This window comes from Anabrus simplex, chromosome 13, assembly GCF_040414725.1.
Source record: "Anabrus simplex isolate iqAnaSimp1 chromosome 13, ASM4041472v1, whole genome shotgun sequence".
NCBI classification, from domain to species: domain Eukaryota; kingdom Metazoa; phylum Arthropoda; class Insecta; order Orthoptera; family Tettigoniidae; genus Anabrus; species Anabrus simplex.
This window is the reverse complement of record NC_090277.1, coordinates 95311191-95330805: the sequence shown is the minus strand read 5'-3', so window position 1 is coordinate 95330805 and position 19615 is coordinate 95311191. Positions and strand designations below refer to the sequence as shown.

General features: G+C 41.2%; 1 protein-coding gene across 2 annotated transcripts in view; it reads left to right on the top strand.

Annotated features, from left to right (window-relative positions):
• The window catches only part of Sap47 (Synapse-associated protein 47kD), a 421114-nt gene that overhangs the window by 52904 nt on the left and 348595 nt on the right, over positions 1-19615 (top strand). Inside the window, exon 2 of one of the 2 annotated variants that reach the window (XM_067156911.2) lies at positions 18364-18588. In XM_067156911.2, the coding sequence (XP_067013012.1) occupies positions 18364-18588 (225 nt within the window). Of the gene's footprint in view, positions 1-18363; positions 18601-19615 lie in introns of both variants that reach the window. The other variant, XM_067156910.2, reaches the window with a different exon arrangement.

Genomic DNA, 19615 nt, shown 5'->3' with positions numbered 1-19615 from the left:
TGCTTCCAGTTCCGGAAATATAGGCTCCTGTGAAGTGGTATATCTTGCGGAGTTATCTTTCTTCGTCACATAATCAGACTTCCGTGCAAGTATGCGAGTTCTTTTGTCTTTGTTTTGGCGGTAAAGTGGTGACAAACTCCGTTTACTTGTGAATACTGTGTGCGTGACTGTTGAAGATGTATTTATTGCGATTTTGGTTGCTAAATTTACATATATTGCTCTTCTAGGATATATGCTAATCGTGTGTTACGAAATGCGAAAGGTTTGAAATAATGAAGCGATTTCTTGTGCAGGAAAATACGTGTGATTACGTTACCGTGATTAGTGACGCTAGTAATAAATATAGTTGAAAAATTTAGGGAGGTATACTCGGAAGAATGGCCTTGTTTAATCCATTCCTCAAAATCTCATTCACACGTGTTTTGTAGTGTGTGTAGCCGCGATGTTTCGGATGCGCATGATGAAGAACAAGACTGAATTTCGTGCTAATATGAACTCCGAACTGTTAAGTGCTCTGTTAGTGCAGAGGATGCACATGATATGAAAAAAAAAAGCATGTCACCAGTGTACGTTTACCAAACAGGAACTACAAGCTTTAAATTAAATGATATGTAAGTTAGTAAGATTACGGAAAAAGAAAAAAAAAATCTACGACCGCCACCCCCCCCCCCCCCTTGCCCTAACGGCTGCATTACGAGTTACCTTTCTTGAAAGTTTGCATCTCTTAAAAAGAAACTTTACCTAGCAACCATGATTGCATGGTCGTGGCCGAGAGACCTGACGTATTTATGAATATAATATTTCCCATAGGGAATTTTTTTTTGCTAGGGGCTTTACGTCGCACCGACACAGATAGGTCTTATGGCGACGATGGGATAGGAAAGGCCTAGGAGTTGGAAGGAAGCGGCCGTGGCCTTAATTAAGGTACAGCCCCAGCATTTGCCTGGTGTGAAAATGGGAAACCATCTTCAGGGCTGCCGATAGTGGGATTCGAACCTACTATCTCTCGGATGCAAGCTCACAGCCGCGCGCCTCTACGCGCACGGCCAACTCGCCCGGTATAGAGAAATTTGACACCATTTTATTTTCAATAATACTTTCAGTGAAGTTAAGTTGTCGCTGTGTTATTTTAATATAAATATGTATAATGGCTGGGAGTCATCTGAAAATTCGTCTGGCGGAAGGTACTGTGACTGAAGTGTGAGCCTATCGAACGTGTAGGCTGTGATGTAGTACAAGGATGGATGGTTAGATAATGTTACCTAGCACGAGTCTTATTTTTTGTTTTATTTTCGCAATGGGAAAAGTGGTTTCGATATTTTTTTTAAAATGTGATTGTTTCTGTTTGTCCACTTACGGTGGTGGTAAAGGTCACTGGTTTCATCGAGCTTTCACCAGGTTAATCTACACATGCATAAAATCATTACTTGTATCTGTTTGAAAATTCTCTCGAGATTCCACACCAGGCAAATGCAGGTGCTGTACCTTAAGGCCACGAACGCTTCCTTCCCATTCCTAACGCTTTCCTGTTCTATCGACATCAAAGGACCGAATTGATTCGTATTGTCTTTCAGACACTAGCAGTAGCATTCTTCCCGAGCGAATTAGCCGTGCGGTTGGGGTCGCGCAACTGTAAGCTTGCATTCGGGAGATAGTGAGTTCGAACCCTACTGTCGACAGCCATGAAGATGGTTTTCCGTGGCTTTCCATTTTCACACCGGGCAAATGCTGGCGCTTTACCTTAATAAAGGCTACGGAAAGAAAAGAAATACAATGTACAGATAATTGTAGTGAATGCGCGATTTAATGCTTTTTGTCTATAGGTCAGTTCTTATGAGTTTCGACTCGACATTTGAGCGCTGCCTTTTGGCGGAGGCTAAACAGCCGATCGCTCCTATAGAGCGCGTTAGACTCTAGTTCTGGTTACCAGTGTTGTCGATCTGTTGTTTTCTGTAACCACATGCTGTCAATTGTGTATTGTATTGTGCTCAGTCCTTCCCGCGGTCTTTGTCAATTCACTCGGTTATTCTTGACAAAGCATCAACACTGGCGGTTAGAAATAATGAGTTACTTGAGCGGTTGAAGGAGCACAATATTAAAGAAGGGGGAACTCGTGCACCTTTTGACGCAAAGAGCCCTAGCACCCAGTTTACGTGGTGGATGAAATAGCCAGTAGAGTGAAACCTCAACAGACGATGACAATACCGATAGTAACTCAGAAATGAGTGGTCTGTTCCCCTTGTAGGTTTTTTTTCCTTCCTTGCGAGAAATTGAATCTATCAGCAACGCGAATTCTTCTAGGTGGTGTGAGTAGAGGTTTAATTTCATTTTCTCGCGTTTCATCTGTTCGAGCATTGATCTTTTTTAAAAAAAATCTTTTAGCCTTATCCTAAACATGTTATGTGTTATTGTTCATCTTATGTGAGTTATGTAAGATGCTACAAAGAACAATTGATTCTGGACTTACATTAGAGTATATACATTTCCGTTCGTGTTGTGTGTTGGGAATCAGCTGTTTGTACACGTAACACTTTGGCACCAATGTCCTCCTTCCGGTTAACTGTCAAGACGAAACATAGAAAAGAAACTATATATCTGTCATTCTCATCCTGATCGTCTGTTTCACTGTTGGAAGTTCGCCCTCCTCACGTGACGGCAGCTACGCAATTAGAATTCCATTGTCTGCTACTCCCCGCATGTTGACGCTTAACAATCTGTGAAATTAATTATTGACGAGTCAACGCTTACAAAATCAGAAATAATGTTAAAGTCGTGACGATCTCAAGTTTAATTAAATCCACACGCACATGCTAGTCTCATAAAATGTGGATTAATGTAATGAATCCTCTATTCAAGTCCTATTACGACGAATTAGGTGTGCATCAAATAATATATGGCGTGTCGATGGAATTTAACTACAGTGTGATGGCGAATACCTAGCAGTGTGCGGTGGACCAATACGAATGGTGTGTCAACTCAACCCATAAATGTATAATATTTTAAAAATTATTTTTGATTTCCCTGGAAGGTTTATAGCAAGGGAAAATCTTCATTTCCCGTCTCGAGTCTTCTGGGTAGGGTTGTGAATCGAGTACCTCCACAGTTTTTTCTCTCCACCACTCCCTTCCTTCCTCCAATATTTCTTCCACCTGTATTCCTCACTTCCCTAAATCCTACTTCAGCTTATCCGTCCATTTCTTCCGGGGCATTTCCCCCTTGTCTTTCTGCTATTATTTTCCCTCAACCTACGAGATAACGAGCAGTCAGCAGACCTCGTCAGCCGTTTTATGAGGGATAGTGGCCTTTTTTTTATCGTGTTTAAAAGTCTATTTTCTAACAGTGTATTTTTGTTAACTAGGCTTAATTCCCATTGGCTCTATTTTAGTTCGAGCTTGCGTATTTAACTTCTAACTTGAGTGGTGCTTATCCCTGTACTACAAGGCAATGCTTTATTCTATTGTAATCTATATTTCCTATAATTTTATCGGAAAATTAGGCATTGCGAATTAGATCCACTTATTATTTTAATTTCGTAAACATGTTTCATCATAATTTGTTTTAAATTGTAGTCAGTGGATATATTTTGAAGTCTTTTCGTTCCATCTCGTACCATTCGGAGCCGATGACCTAGCTGTTAGGCCCCTTTAAACAACAAACATAATTTCTGCTATTATTTTCCCCATCAAGATTCCAAGACGGCAGTTGAAAGAATCAAGAGTTTGTTTGCATGTCTCAGTTATCAGAGGAGGATACGTCGTGCTGACCACATGACGCCTCGTAATCTGCAGGCCTTTGGGCTGAGCAGCGGTCGCTTGGTAGGCCATGGCCTTTCGGGGCTGTTACGCCGCAAAGTTTGGTTTATTGGTTGTATGCCCCCTGTTGCTGTACCCCCTCCCCCACTCATTCTTCGATCTCTCGGTTCTTCATGTGTTTCGTCTCATCTCTGTAATTTTCATGATTAAAAGGAGATGATCACATGGTTATGCCCCTTACAAGAATAAATGGTCAGAGAGAGAGAGAGAGAGAGAGAGAGAGAGAGAGAGAGAGAGAGAGAGAGAGAGACGGGGGGGGGGGACACATAACCAAAACCGTTGTTTGTTTTGTAGAGAAAGAATAGAAGAGGCGCATTTGTTGAGTTTTTTCCAGTCGTGAGTGAGCGGATGTGCTGTAGAGTGCTGAATATGGGCGATTCGCTAGTTCAGTACAGGGCAGCTATAGGAAGGTAGAGTGGAGGAGTGAAATGTAAAAGAGTGATAGGAGAGATGAAAAACGGGCAGCAAATGGGTGTATTGGCAACCTTGATGGTAGCCGCAGCGATAGCAGTCTTATTGGAAATTGGTGGAATTGAGCTAAATCCGGGGCCTGGACCAGTTGGTGTGTTCGGATGGGAAGAATTCGAAATGATAAAGGAACTGATCAAAGAAGCATGTCAGGATGAGCAAACAAGAGACCTGATTAGAGAACAATCCAACGAAGTAAATAAGGAAATTCAAGTGTTAAAACAGTGTGTTAGAGGAGATGAATGTGATAAAAAAGAGAGTGGCTCATAAAAAGGCGGAAGTAGAACGACTGAAGACCAAAGTCAGGGATTTATTTATGGTCTGGGAAGGAGACAACGAAAGCAAGATGGAAATAGTATATAAAGTGGTAGAAGTAATACAGAATAAAATGAAGATAAACTTTAGTCAGGTGGACATAGACGATGTATATAGAGTGGGGAAAGTGAAGGGTAAGAGTCCGATCAAGGTTAAATTAATATCAACCCTGATGGCGGAAATAGTACTAAGGAATACCAGCAACTTAAAAGGTGAGAAAATTTGGGTGAGAAGGGACATGGAAAATGGCGTCATCAATGAACAAAACATTTTACGCAGGCACCTAGGCAAAGCAAGATATTGAGAGTTTCAGGGAGACGGATGCAATCACAGTAAAATATCTGGATAGGGAATATAAAACAAAACTAGAAAGAGAAAAATAATTCCTTACAATTGTTCAATTATTAAATAAACAACGGATTCCACCGGGAAGAACAGAAACTGTTTTTTGTATCTGCTGCGCAATTTTTGTGTACTTGAGATTACTTGCGAAAACCTAAGCCGCATTGGGCACAGAATACACGCCATTGACTCTGCTAACACGAGAGTATTGTATAAGGCTATCATCTTACCCGTCCGTTTCACGCTGAATTCTTGAGCCAACCAGGGAAGTGGATGCCCCCAAATCTCGTGTGAAGCAGCGAGTGAAGGAATGCTTTGAATAGTTTCGAGAAGTTGGAATCTGAGCAATTCTATTCACTGAATAACTGATCCGCGGAGCAGACCCGTCTTGCTCGACTTAACGGCATAGCATGAAATACATTTCATGTGATGAACTTGGTCAGCGTACACGATATGACGCAAACACAGAGCTGTTATTTCATACCGCACCACATGACCGGACGGCAGTTGATTTCCACTCAATGGCCTGGCTGTCATTAAATCAATTTGATCTATATTTGTAAATTCGTAACATTTTAGAAGTTTTATATGTACAGTATTAAGTGGAACAACAATTTTACTGAATCAGCTGTCCTTATTTTTGCAAGAAACGAATTTTAAGGAGAGAAGAACCCCCTGTGGGCGGGAGAGGCAGACGGAGAAAAGGGGCGACCAACGGATGATTGTCTTAGAACCATGAAACTACTTGTGATTAGCACCACCACGCGGGGAACACCATGGGTCGCTCTTACTTGCGCGTAGTACCACTATGTTAGGTACCAAATAGGTTTGTGATTAGTAGCAACAGTGCGCGTTGCCGGCTTCTACAGTACCTGTGATTAGTATCACTTTAGGAGCGACACCATGGTTCTGGCTTGCCTATGATTAGTACCCACTATATGAGGAACACCACGGGATAGTGCGGGTCCCTGTGGTTAGTATACCCATGTGATGGACACCATAGGTTTGCCTTGCCTGTAAATGGCGCCGCTATGTGCGAAACACCATAGGTCTGTATTCCATGTGCGAATTTCATTACCTGTGAGTAGTGCCATACTGTGTGGAATTCCGCGAGCCTACGCTACTTTTGATTAGTACCGCAACGTGGCAGATACCATGGTTCTACTTTCTTAGCGAGAAGTACCATTATGAGAGGCTGATGACTTGGATTTTGGACCCCTTTAGACCAAAAGCATCATATATTGAGTATTATGCTATAGACGCAGTCCCTTGGTCAGTAATACTATTGTTTCACGTCAGTTTCTCTGAATTACCGGTCGGATCCACTGATTGTTTTAAATTCATATTCATCCATTCATATTCATTCATATTCATTCATTCATATTCATCCATTCGTTCTTCGTCCTCAAGTTTTTGAATTCTGGTCAGTGGATGATTTTGGACTTATAATTTGTCATTCCATTTCGCCTCATTTCGTACCATTAGGGGCCGATGACCTAGATGTTAGGCCCCTTTAAACAACAAGCATCATCAAGGAGAGAAGAAACTTAATCACAGCATCGTCATTTTACGTAGAACTGTTCTAATTTCGTCATATTACATCGAGCGACTTCATCATCTGATGATGATTCAACATGCACTTATTTTAATTTATAAGTATCGTATATCATATGAGTGAGAATATCATTCGTGTTTTTTAACTTTCAGTATATTAATTTTAAGGTAAATCTAGACAGCTGAAGATGGCCTAATGCGGCCGAAACATGTCCTGCTATTTTAATAAGTTGTTTTTACAACTTTAGATTGTAAATGAACGCATAGGCCTAGGTATTGACTAGGTGTAACCATTATACTATTTTTTCAACTTGCATAATTCACTCATTTAGTGCCTTACGTGTGCAAACTGTGGGAATGCAGAGTGTAAGGATAGAGATTGTCGCAAATGTTGGGTGTGTGTGTTTGCAGAGCCTCCGCCAGTATGACACTTATATCAGTCATGGGATTATTGGAATTATTTCTCTGTTCTATTATTAGGCATGTCACCGGGTCGTGCCAGGCACAGTTGGAGTCGGATAAACAAACCTTTGTTAATAATACTTTGTACGCGGTGGAAGAATGATGTAATGTACCAGCTGATGGATTAATATCTTTAGTTTTATATATATCGGAAAAAATCTGATTATATTCAAACTCTCTTGATACCGAAATCCTGTATCAATAAAAAAGAGCTCCGCACGCGTTGACCAGGTTTTGCGAATCTTCACCCTTTGCGGGAGGCGGTAATTCATGGCCGTATACGACAAAAAATTGGACAGTAAAATCGATCAAAATATATCCAAATTAACCACACGTACACCTAGTTCAAGAGTGGAAACCCAAATTTGAATTGGTCTGAAGACAAAATAAATATCGTCTCTAACATTTTTTCAATGGACGAATGTCCGGGGTTAGATGAGGCGAGATGAACTTATACTGTACGTTTGTACGCCCGGATGCCCTTCGCGACGTCAGACTCATTTGAGGAGGTAATGAATACGAAATTAATGATGGTGAATGAAGTTGGGTAATTTGGCGGAAGGAGACGGCTCTGACCTGCGGATAGGAGCTGTGAAAATGAGAAACCACGGAAAATCATTCTCAGGAAAGCTGACGGCAGGGATTGAACTCGCGCGTTTTTTCGAATGCAGAGCCGTAGTGCGGCTACTCCGCTCGGTACGCCTCTGTGGTGTGTGGAGACCCGGGTCCGATTCCCGGTTCTGCCACGAAATTTGAAAAGTGGCTGGAACGGGGTCCACTCAACATCGGGAGGTCAACTGAGTAGAGGTGGGTTCGATTCTCATCTCAGCCATTCTGGAAGTGGTTTTCCGTGGTTTCCCACTTCTTCTCAAGGCAATTGCCGGGATGGTACGTAACATAAGGTCACGGCCGCTTCCTTCCCTCTTCCTTGTCTATCCCTTCCAATATTCCCATCCCCACCAAGGCCTCTGTTCGGCATAGCAGGTGAGGCCGCTGGGCGAGGTACTGGTCATCCTGCCCAGTTGTATCCTCCGACCCAATGTCTCAAGCTCCAGGACACTGCCCTTGAGGCGGTAGAGGTGGGATCCCTCGCTGAGTCCGAGGGAAAAACCAACCCTGGAGTGTAAACAGATTAAGAAGAAAGAAGATGAAATGTGTGCACAAGGCTACGTTCAATGACGTTTTGGTATCGTGTGTTTTTTACGTCAGAAAGTGGAAAAAATATTTAAAGAATTGTCACAGAGGTTGAACCCGCGCTCTGCACAAATAACATAAATAAATAATCTGTAGGTGCATTTCGGTATCAACGTTTGACACATTAGCCCTTCATCAGTATTACGAACGGGAATAGTAGTTGTAGTTCTAGGACTGTTATTACTTACGTCAGATCCATTCCGTCGTTGCCAGCGTCACTTGTGTGGTTGTTGCTGTCAGAAGAGCTGGAGAAAGAACTTTCGACTTCTGAGTCACATACACTAAAATCTGACACTTGTTTGTATCATTCAATATTTGACACTTTATCGGTATCGCTAATCTGTTTTTGCGACGCCATTTCAGTAGAAAACCCCAAAAATGCGTAATAAGTACGCGCGCGAAAACACTACGTCATGCAACGTGTGTAATACGCACCTCTTACTACCAGGATAAAAAGTATTGCAAGATACTGAGGGTATTTCCCTCATCAGTAGAGTTTTCAAGGATCTAGTAAAGCCGCGAAATTCGAACGAAATACACTATATGTATCCGCCCGCGAAGATTTAAAGGGATTGTGCCTTTCGTGTTCGTAAATAAATTCGCACTCTTTCTTTTTTCTCCGTTGCACGGAAAAGCATGGAATCATCGAGAGAGGAAGAGAGAGAGAGTACATATTCATTGGTTTTTCACCTCTTAGTAGCTAGCCTCGTACGACTTGCAGGAGCTACAGATAATGCATCATTTAACTCCACCCACATGGGAAATGGGGTTCCGATAAATGGAAGGAAACATGGGTGTATCTAAAAACGAATTTTTTAATGCTCACGATTTGTAAAAAATGAAACATACTCTAAATCATGACTATATAATACTAGTATACGGAGTGTATCCATGATGATGCATCCAAATTTCAGGAATAATGGACGTCGGCAAATGGATCAGTTTGAGATAAGGAACCGTATTCCGGAAACAATCAAGTCAAAAATATATATATATATATATGAGTTTTGTCTGTACATTGCTCAGAATTTAAAACTGATTGTATTACTGTATCGGTCGTATCCATAGTAGCAAGGAAATTCGCTTTTTAATTTTCCGTAATTTGTCTGTCTATCGGTTTGTATGTATGTTCACGCATCACGAGAAAACGGCTGAAAATAATTTAATGAAAATAGGCATGTAGTGTCCGTGAATAGGTCGCTACAATCTAGGCCATAAATAATTTTATTCACGCTGAGTTGAATGGTAGTTTATGGGAAGGCCTAAAATTTAATTCTGTTACTTAAGTTATATAATATTAAATTTCCGATCATTTATGTCTTACACACTTTTACCGTACCGGCTACGAAAACAGAGATATTCATGAATTTGGATTTTTGTTGCTAAGTCAATATCAGCGCCAAGTCACGCGAAAATGGGTAAACAGAATTTAATGAAAATCGTTATGTAAAGTCGGGGAATAAGGAACTACAGTCTACGCTATAAATAATTTCGTAAGACGCCCTAATATCACAGTCGAAAGAAAACTAAATTTGAAGGCCTACAATACAGAAAGCTCATAACATTAAACAACAGTAACATTACATTGACCATTGTTTGTTGTGTCTTCTGTTTCCAGTCATATCCGACAGATGGGATTGCTGCTGTATACAGAGTATTTTTTTAAAATTTGCTTTACGTCGCACTGACACAGATACGTATTATGGCGACGATGGGATAGGAAAGGGCTAGGAGTGGAAAGGAAGCGGCCCTGGCGTTAATTACGGTACAGCGCCAGCATTTGCCTGGTGTGAAAATGGGACACCACGGAAAACTATCTTTAGGGCTGTTGACAATGGTTTTCGAACCCACTACCTCCCGGATGCAAACTCACAGCTGCGCGCCACTAACCGCAAGCTCGCCCGGTCGTACAGAGTGTAATAGCCTGCCTGAATATTGGCGGGAAGTAGCTGGGGAGTTAGGTAACTTTCTTCTTAAGCCTGCCATTCCTCTGGTTCTTAAATTTTATGATACTACTGGTACGTAACGCACTGGTTCATCATAGCATTCGGACTATTCAATCCCTACCCTGAGGCACTGATTGGAATGAGCAGTGTGCATATTTAACGGAACAGTGGCAGAGGAGTGTTCGTGGCTGTCTGCGGCCTGGTCATTCCAGCACTGGAACTTTGGACTGTTAGATCGGCATCGTAGTACTGTTCGTTAAAAGTGAGAACATGTGCGGTTTTTCATTTGAGCGAGTATTTTATGTGATAATATTGCTTTTAATCCCTATGTTCCTACTGACGTTTTTGTAACGGCCTAAGTTAACTGCAGTTAGGAAAACCACAAAGACAAGTCTTTCTGAGAATCCCGTAGCGAAGCACGGGTACATCAGCTAGTTATTAATAATCCTAATTGTTTAACGTCCGTCCGTTCTTAACAGACGCCCGACTGTCGGGAATTTCGTTCATCTGATCTCACCCCACTTGATTTCTTCTTGTGGAGCCACGTGAAAAGCCTTGTGTATGAGACACCTGTCAAGGCTGAGGAGGATCTCTTGGCAATAATTCCCCCTGCCTGCGACGCGTTTCAGACAACAGCGGGGGATATTCGAACGGGTACGACAGAACTTAGTGCGACGATGCCATGCGTGCATTGACGCAGGGGGGGCCCCATTTCGAACATTTGTTATAAATTGAGCAGCTTTTGAAACTTGTGCAGGTAAACGGACTTAAATGAGTAAAATTTTGCTCAACTTTTGACTCGTTTCCGGAATATGGTTCCTCATCTCGAAGTGATCCATTTGTCGTCCTCCATCATTCCTGAAAGTTTGTATCATCACGGATACACCCTGTATATGAATTATTTGAGCCTCCGTGGCTCAGACGGTGGTGCGCCGGCCTCTCACCGCTGGATTCCATGGTTCAAATCCCGGTCACTCCGTGCAAATTGTGGTGCGCAAAGCGGAGGGGGGACAGGTTTTTCTCCGGGCACTGTGCTGGTTGTGGTGGTGGTGATTATTGTATTGAGAGGAAGTACAACTAGGCAACCGTCCTCTATATAACACTAATCAGAAAGAAAAATGGAAGGCATCCGAACCTTCGAAAAATGAAGGCATCGGGCAAAGGAAGACAAGGGCCTTCGAGGGCGTGAAAATGAAAGACTCCTTATTCCTCGAATGCCTTCCCCTGTCATCTTTTATTTCAGCAACACTCTCCAGTATAATTTCATTTCATCTGTCAGTTATTAATCATTGCCCCAGAGGAGTGCGACATTCTTGGGCAGTCGTCACAGTTCCTATCCTCGCTGCTAGATGGGGGCTTCATTAATTCATTCCATTCCTGAACCGGTCGATAGACTAAAAACAGGTTGTGGATTTTTCATATAAATTATTCGTGTGCACAAATAAAGAAGTGGGTTGATACTTCACGGAAGGAAAATGGTTATTTTTAAAGGGCCTAACATCTAGGTCATCGGCCCCTTGGAAAGAAAATGCAGCTGTTTCATTGGATGATTTTCACACAAAGTGGGCTCACATTGCAATACTATATTTGTTGATTTCACATTTTAACTTAAGGAATACTTTGCATATATGCTCAATTCTGCATCTCATCAAGATTGTGAATGATTTTAAAGTGTGTCTACGCTTCGCAGTGATAAGAATATCAAAAGAATACTTCTCCTCATCCACAACAACACTAAGCATATATGCCCATTTCCACATTTCATAAAAACTGCGAATGTTGATTTGTACCTACGCTCTTCAATACTACGAAGAATATTATAAGACTTCTTCTCGTATATTCCTGCAGCTAAGTGAACTAATTTCTTACAACAAAAGTGTTTTCAAGAAATTCTAAACAGTGTTTCATGCTGCCAAATTTCTATGTTTTAAGACCATCTTTAAAACCACTGTGTTTCAGATACTCTGTTCCACTCGCGATATGCCTGAAGATGACCTTTAAATAGGTCGAAACTAGTCCCATTACATTTTTATTTAATAAACAATATTTAATTTGTACGGTAACGTCTAATGTGACGTAACTTCCACCACAGATTTTGTAACGTTACACAAATTTTTGGGTGAATCCCAACAGTAACACATATTTCTGTCAAAACGATGTTCACTATGCACGATTATAAGTTGCCATTTTTACATTGTATATAATTCGTCCCGTCCGCCTCTGTGGTGTAGTGGTTAGCGTGATTAGCTGCCACCCCCGGAGGCCCGGGTTCGATTCCCGGCTCTGCCACGAAATTTGAAAAGTGGTACGAGGGCTGGAACGGGGTCCACTCAGCCTCGGGAGGTCAACTGAGTAGAGGTGGGTTCGATTCCCACCTCAGCCATCCTGGAAGTGGTTTTCCGTGGTTTCCCACTTCTCCAGGCGAATGCCGGGATGGTACCTTACTTAAGGCCACGGCCGCTTCCTTCCCTCTTCCTTGCCTATCCCTTCCAATCTTCCCATCCCTCCACAAGGCCCCTGTTCAGCATAGCAGGTGAGGCCGCCTGGGCGAGGTACTGGTCATACTCCCCAGTTGTATCCCCCGACCAAGAGTCTGAAGCTCCAGGACACTGCCCTTGAGGCGGTAGAGGTGGGATCCCTCGCTAAGTCCGAGGGAAAAACCGAACCTGGAGGGTAAACAGATGATGATGATGATGATGATGATATAATTCATCCCACTTGTTTCTTAAATTTACTGCCAACCAAACAAACTGTAATCTATTTCTTTACACAATGAGAAATACGTCAGAGCTTTGTGATAAATGAAGTTCAAACACGGCATTTTTAAAATATACGGGACGGTTCACGAAAAATGGGACGCATCGTCGCCATAAGACCTATCTGTGTCGGTGCGATGTAAAGCCACTAGCAAAAAAAAAAAAAAATCTTATTTTTTTTTCGGAACAACGAGAAATAAGGGACAATCCCTTAAAATAAGGAACGTATGGTCACCGTAGATTAGCCAATTTTTTAACGTCCCTGTCTTGTTACTTCCGTTAATTGTTATTGCTTGTGGTTCATTTAACTTACAAGTAACTCGCACGGGAGTTGTTTGTTTTATACACTGTAAATCACGAAGATGAGGCGACGTGAAGTCAGGAAACTTTGATATGAAGCAGTTTCCAGAAGCACTTCGCTAACGTCCGAGAAGTTATACCCGAAGCCGAACTCTCCAACAAATATAATACTTACACAAGTTTTAAAATTAAGAAATTCTTCACTGAAGAGCGAAACCAAGATTTAATTTTGCTGTTAATAACGACGTACAATGATGTAAGTCCACAAGGATATACTGCTTGATTAACTGAAGTTTGGATTAGGTGGCGAAGTGTTGGATAGCCTACCAGTACAAAATATCAGAACCAAAGATATTGGGTGGAAGGGGTACGTAATATTTTGAAAACGGTAAGAATGGGATTCTACAAGGAAAAATGAAATGGCGTATGGCTTTTTGTGCCTGGTGTATCCGAATTCTACAAGGAAAGGGATTGCATAAAACAGCAAAGAATTGTTAAAAGAAAGTAGTTCTAAAATTTAAGGATATTGAAAAGCAAGTAATTGCTTCACAAAGTAAAAATAAGAGACCACTAGGGAAATTTTGTTATGTAATAGCGAGAATGAGGACAAACGTAGATAATATAACAAAAATGGAGATGAGCTACATGATATGGTGGTTAATGTGGGTATACAAAAATAAAGCATACACACAAAATAAAGATGAAAACAAATGTTTACTGTGTTCTAAAGAAATCGGATCGGCATAGCTTATAAAAGATGTTTTAGAGACAATGGAAATATGAGAGAAATTTATAGATGAGGACGTTATGAGAAAAATTGTTGACGAAAACCAGCTTTTCAAGTTATTGAACAGAATGGATGCACCCGCGAAGAATAGTGAAATTCGTAATTATAGGAATGTTGGGAAGTAAATTGATGGAAGGAAAAGAATTGATACATGTTAGTAAAAAAAAAAATTGTGCCTAAGGCAACCTGGACAATATAACTTCGTTCAAGTCTAGAGCAATTACGTTCGTAGATTATAGCAGGCATCACAAATGTTTTTAAATCTAGGAGCCAGATACTTTTTCTAGTACTCGCATCGTTAACATACTCGCGTCTAGAGTTGTGAAAAATAAAACATGGAAGTAATAGCAATATGTATTATGATTATATAGTTTTATACACTGCAAGAGATTACAACAAACTGTAAAGATAGCAGGACACTGAACTAAATAACACATGCCACTATGTATACAGTTTTATAACTAGCCAGTTATTTCATACTTATATTCTGATACTGTTCTAAGAATCTTGAAAATTGTAGAATTTAAATAGCAAAGTAAATATTGTCAAAAACACCAGATGTAAGATTCCTTTGTACATATTAGTCTGACATATTAAAGGATTAATAAGTTACAGCTTAAACACTGTCTATCTTCCTATCTAAAAATACACGATACAAGGAACAACCCATACTTTACAAGACATCCTCATTGTGTCTCGTGTGCAAGCACATGCCTAGGAGCTTTGTGCTGTCAACATACGAAAATAAGTTCCACGAGAGAACGTTTTATTTCACTTTACAATTACAGCTCTGTCAAAGTAATCAATTTAATAGCAAAAGAGATTTTCTATTTTGATAGTAAAGGAGCACCGCAGGGTGGTATTCGTTTCATTTACATGGAAAGTATGAAAAACCTACAACATGTTTTCCAGTCATTGACCGGGTCAGGGATGGAATGAATGAAGCAGATATAGGCTATTAGTACGATGGGATCGCCACTCCCAAAGTGATTTATTAATGACTGATAGATGTTATGAAATGATAATGGAGAATGTTGCTGGAATGAAAGGTGACAGGGAAAACCGGAGTACCCGGAGAAAAACCTGTCCCGCCTCCGCTTTGTCCAGCACAAATCTCACATGGAGTGATCGGGATTTGAACCACGGTATCCAGTGGTGAGAGGCCGGCACGCTGCCGTCTGAGCCACGGAGGCTCCACATGGGAAGTGTATAAGTGTTATTTCTATGTCGGCAATGCTTTGTTTACGAGAAGTTTTCTTCACATACAAACGTTCGTACATTAATTTTTCTTTTATTGCTTATATAATGCGGCCTTAAAGCAGACATCGCCCATTCTTGCCAAGATCCCCGCCGTTACCTAACCTCATTCCCTTGTTCAACACAGTTCGATAAATCGTATGGAGTGTGAAAAGGTTGTGTGGTATTACATGCCCTTTGCACTAGTTCAGCGGCACTAAACCGGGAGTGAAATATATAAAGGGGGGAGATTATACTTAGATCGAAAAGGAAAGTGCCAGAGAAAGAATTTTAGGCGCTATGGCGATTTGGCTGCTGAAGTTTGTCGTGCGCTGAGTTGTAGTACATAATTAATTTATCGTCGTAGTCTAATTATATAATGGGTATTAATTGAGGGATGTTCAACCATTCAACACAATGTCTAAAACATGACATTTATTGAGGGAAAACCGGTTTCGATTCCCTTGGAATCAAAACCACTTCGCGATAAATAAATAAATAAATAAATAAATAAATAAATAAATAAATAAATAAATAAATAAATAAATAAATAAATAAATAAATCAAAGGATCCTAAATTACATATTGATTGTTAACTGCCTTAAATACATTTACAATGGTTGACATAAAATACATATGACCATAAAACTTATTACTATTTACAGAAAGTTCTTGGAATCGGGTCACAGATAACTGCACACACACATCGGATGACTACTGGTGGTGACCCCTTTAGAGGGGTAATGTTTCCTTGGTATTTGATGGACCTATATAGCATGTCCGAGAAGTTTCATATTTTACAATAATATTCGTAACACTCCTTTTAACCCATTCTTTCCCTGTTCAATTTCTAAATCACTTACAAATGTTAAATTTAGGCTCATAATGTTTTCCGGATACCTTATTCTTTACTTGTGCTTTTTACTGCATGTTTTTCAATTATGCTGTAGGATATTACTGGAGCCGTAGCCGTGTTGACGCATCGCATCTCGTGAGATCTCCGAAGTTAAGCAACATTGGGCGTGGTCAAAATTTGGATGTGTTTCCACGCGCTGTTTGTGGGGGGGGGGGAGGGGGGGTAAGGGAATGGAGGAGCGGAAATGAACTGGCTACTCTACCGTAGGTAAACTCCGGCTCAGGCACACCTCTGCGGAGATTCGGACCTGCATTCGGGCAGAATACGCCCTTACGTTATATTACTAGACATCGGGTAGGTATACAAATGCATATTTTGTTTGCCGATGTGCAGACCTCCGAAACTGACAAGGTGAAATTAGACGAATTATTAAGTTTAATAGTGCACATACTGTATATATATTTGTATATACGGTATTTGAGAATAGTGCACACATTTCAAATTTCGGATTTATTGTGCGCGTTTTCGACTTTTATTATTCATATTTTAACATGTTTTACAAGCATTCTTCAAGAAAATGTAAAGTAATAAATGCCGTGAACTCTTGCGGAATGAGTGACCTTGTTCTCAATGAACGTTACAGCTGTGGTAAAATTTCAAGGGAAACATCAAGACAAGAACACAGCGTGCGTTCCCGAATTGAAGTACTGTCCCGTCACATTCGCGGATGTAGAGAAATCATTGTCCGCATTGAAGCTAATTTAAATAGACAAACGCTAGAGATTTATACCAGAAATCTTGGAGGAGATTGCTGTAGTGCACTGCAAAGCGAATTATGAACATGAAAAGTACGGTGTGCGGTGTAAAATGAAAGAGCAGTATGTATTTAAGTGTGTTTCTTCAAGTTTGTGTTTCCTTAAACGGTTTTCTTATAACCTTAATCATTATGATTTATTATGTGTGTTGAAGATTGGCGGAAGAACTATAAACAATTTGAGATATGCTGATGATACAACCTTGCTGTTAGAAACAGAAGATCTAAAGCTTTTAATTTCCCACCTCAACTCATTTTGAGGACACGTATCTCAAAAACTGAAGATGTTACAGTCGTGATAGTTGGTATGTAGAAGATCCTTTATTAATAAAGAAACGAGTATTTTTTTCTCGGAAAATTCACTTACAGGGGAGTGTGAAATAAAGTGAAAAAATGAATTCTTTTTATGGGAATAATTATATCTCAAAACTGAAGGTAACAGACGTGAACATTGGTGTTTGGAATCTCCTTTAAACATACAGAAACACGCCTTATTTTTGGGCGGGGGGAATCAACTTAACGGCGGTGGGGTGAAAAAGGAGTTGTGACCAATTGATTTTACTGTTCATGATGTACTTTATTCGGATCATAAACCGATCATTTTTAATCTTTCATGGGTTCGTTTTCAAAAGCCATCTTTTCCTTTGGAGAACTTAAAGTTAGATTGCAGTAGATTCTCCTGGCATATAAATAAAAATTTAAACATATTGGGAATAAACGATAGGAATGATATTCACCGTGCAATTGTTGACCTCTATAATAAGGTCAATATTTCACGGAAGTATATCATTCGTATCGCCAGAAATCCCGCGCACTTGCCTACGCGCGACCATGGTGCTGGTCACATTGTCAGTCATGACAATGGCAACAGTGTAATTTACCGCGAAGTAGCGGTCTTGCATCTTCTGCCGAGTCCAGAACATCAATACTACTACTACTACTACTACTACTACTCATTATTAATAATTGTTCTGGACCGTCGTCAAAATGTGCGGACCGCACTGTAAACGGGTTCTGGCCGGGTAATGACAAAGAATGCAGTCCGGCTGAGGATTTGATCCATATTAAAATGCTTATAGGAAAAGATGGCAAAGATTTAGGCATCCAATTGACCGAGCGGAAAACCTGGAGCTAGCCCGGGAAGTACGAAATCGATTGCAGGAAAGAAAGATTGAAAAATGGAAGGAACTTTGACGTCAGATCGCGAATTTTGGCGGATTATATATTAAATGTTAAGCATTCAATTATGCATTTCATTATAATACCGTAGCGAAGCACGGATATCTTGCTAGTTCAGTACATAAATCCGATATCTTGATATTACAGTAACTTTTGTGAACTTCATGTATCGAGATTACAATAAACCAACGCCCTTTCCCGCATCTATGGTTTCCGAGATTATGGGAGATGGGTATTGTCTTATTTGATATCATACTTATGTCCTCATGTTGACGTTTTCATTGTGAATGGGCATTAACTGGATGATTATCTTGATTCTCACCTTGTTTTGTTGTGTTACAGCCCTACTAAAGGCTCCAAGCTGGAGATGCTGACGAACGTGAAGTCCCAGATGTCCAGCTGGTTGAGTGCCGGTGTACCCGGCCTCAGGAAGACAGAAGGTGACCCGGCCGGCGACGCTCAGGATATCGCCGAGGGTAAGCCCGAGCAGGCCGAAGCGCCCCCAACCGACAAGCCGGCGAAGGGCTCGTCCGTGGAGGGTCAGGAGAAAGAGGACGACAACTCGAGGTGGGTCACAAGGCACGTTTCCCAATTCTGACTACTATCTCTCTCTTTCTTTTCTCTCTTAATTTAAGGATTTTGTAACAGGTAAGGTCATACAAAACCTCCTTAATATTGTTACACGTTGGCTGGGTAATACATGAATACAGAAAGTGGTAGTGTTCTACTTCTAAAATTTTATTGTCTAATTGCTTATTCTACACGTCAATACTCGCATGCATACAAAGATTCCAACCTACGCTCATAGTACATGGCGTACAATTACACAGCTCTCTCTCTCTCTCTCTCTCTCTCTCTCTCTCTTAGTTCTCACTGTTCATTCACACTAATTCACTCACACTTCGGTCACTAGCACTAGTCTCACTCAGTTACTTCGTTACCGCTGTCACATTCCACAGTTCACAGGCTGCACACGTCATTTCCGCTCTTCAGGATGGTATTCGCTGTCCATACATTGGTAGAACTGCGCTCATAGCCCCATGCCGATAGCCGATGTTCTCTTCCACGCTGCACCAGAACACGCGATGTCCTACAGCAGCTGATCAATGAGACACAACCAATGACGACAAGCAACAAAACGACTCCTAAGTTCTACAGGTGGTCACTCCAAAACACAAGTACACTCGGCTCAGGCTGTAATTCACATTCGACCACTGATTGAGCTTACAGTGAGCTCGACTCCAACTACTCGAACTGATCCCAGAGTGTAACACTCCCCGCTCTCCTTCGATCACTGGCTGAGCTCACATTGAACTCGGTCACATCGAACTCCCTCGCATTTCGCGCCGTACACATGGGTGTCCCTTCGAGATACATCGGAACTCCGTGGAAACCTCCAGATGTGAAAGGCTATCAGTCCTCAGGTTTGCACCCTTGTGACCTCCAGCGACGTAGCTGCCAATGACGGTAGTTGACGCAGGGTCTGACCAATGCCTGCCAGCTCTCTCCCCGTCACGTTGGCTATTCAGTGGGTAGCGAGGCTGTGGCGCGGTGACGTCACACGGGGCGGGGCCACGATGGACCGCTCGCCTTC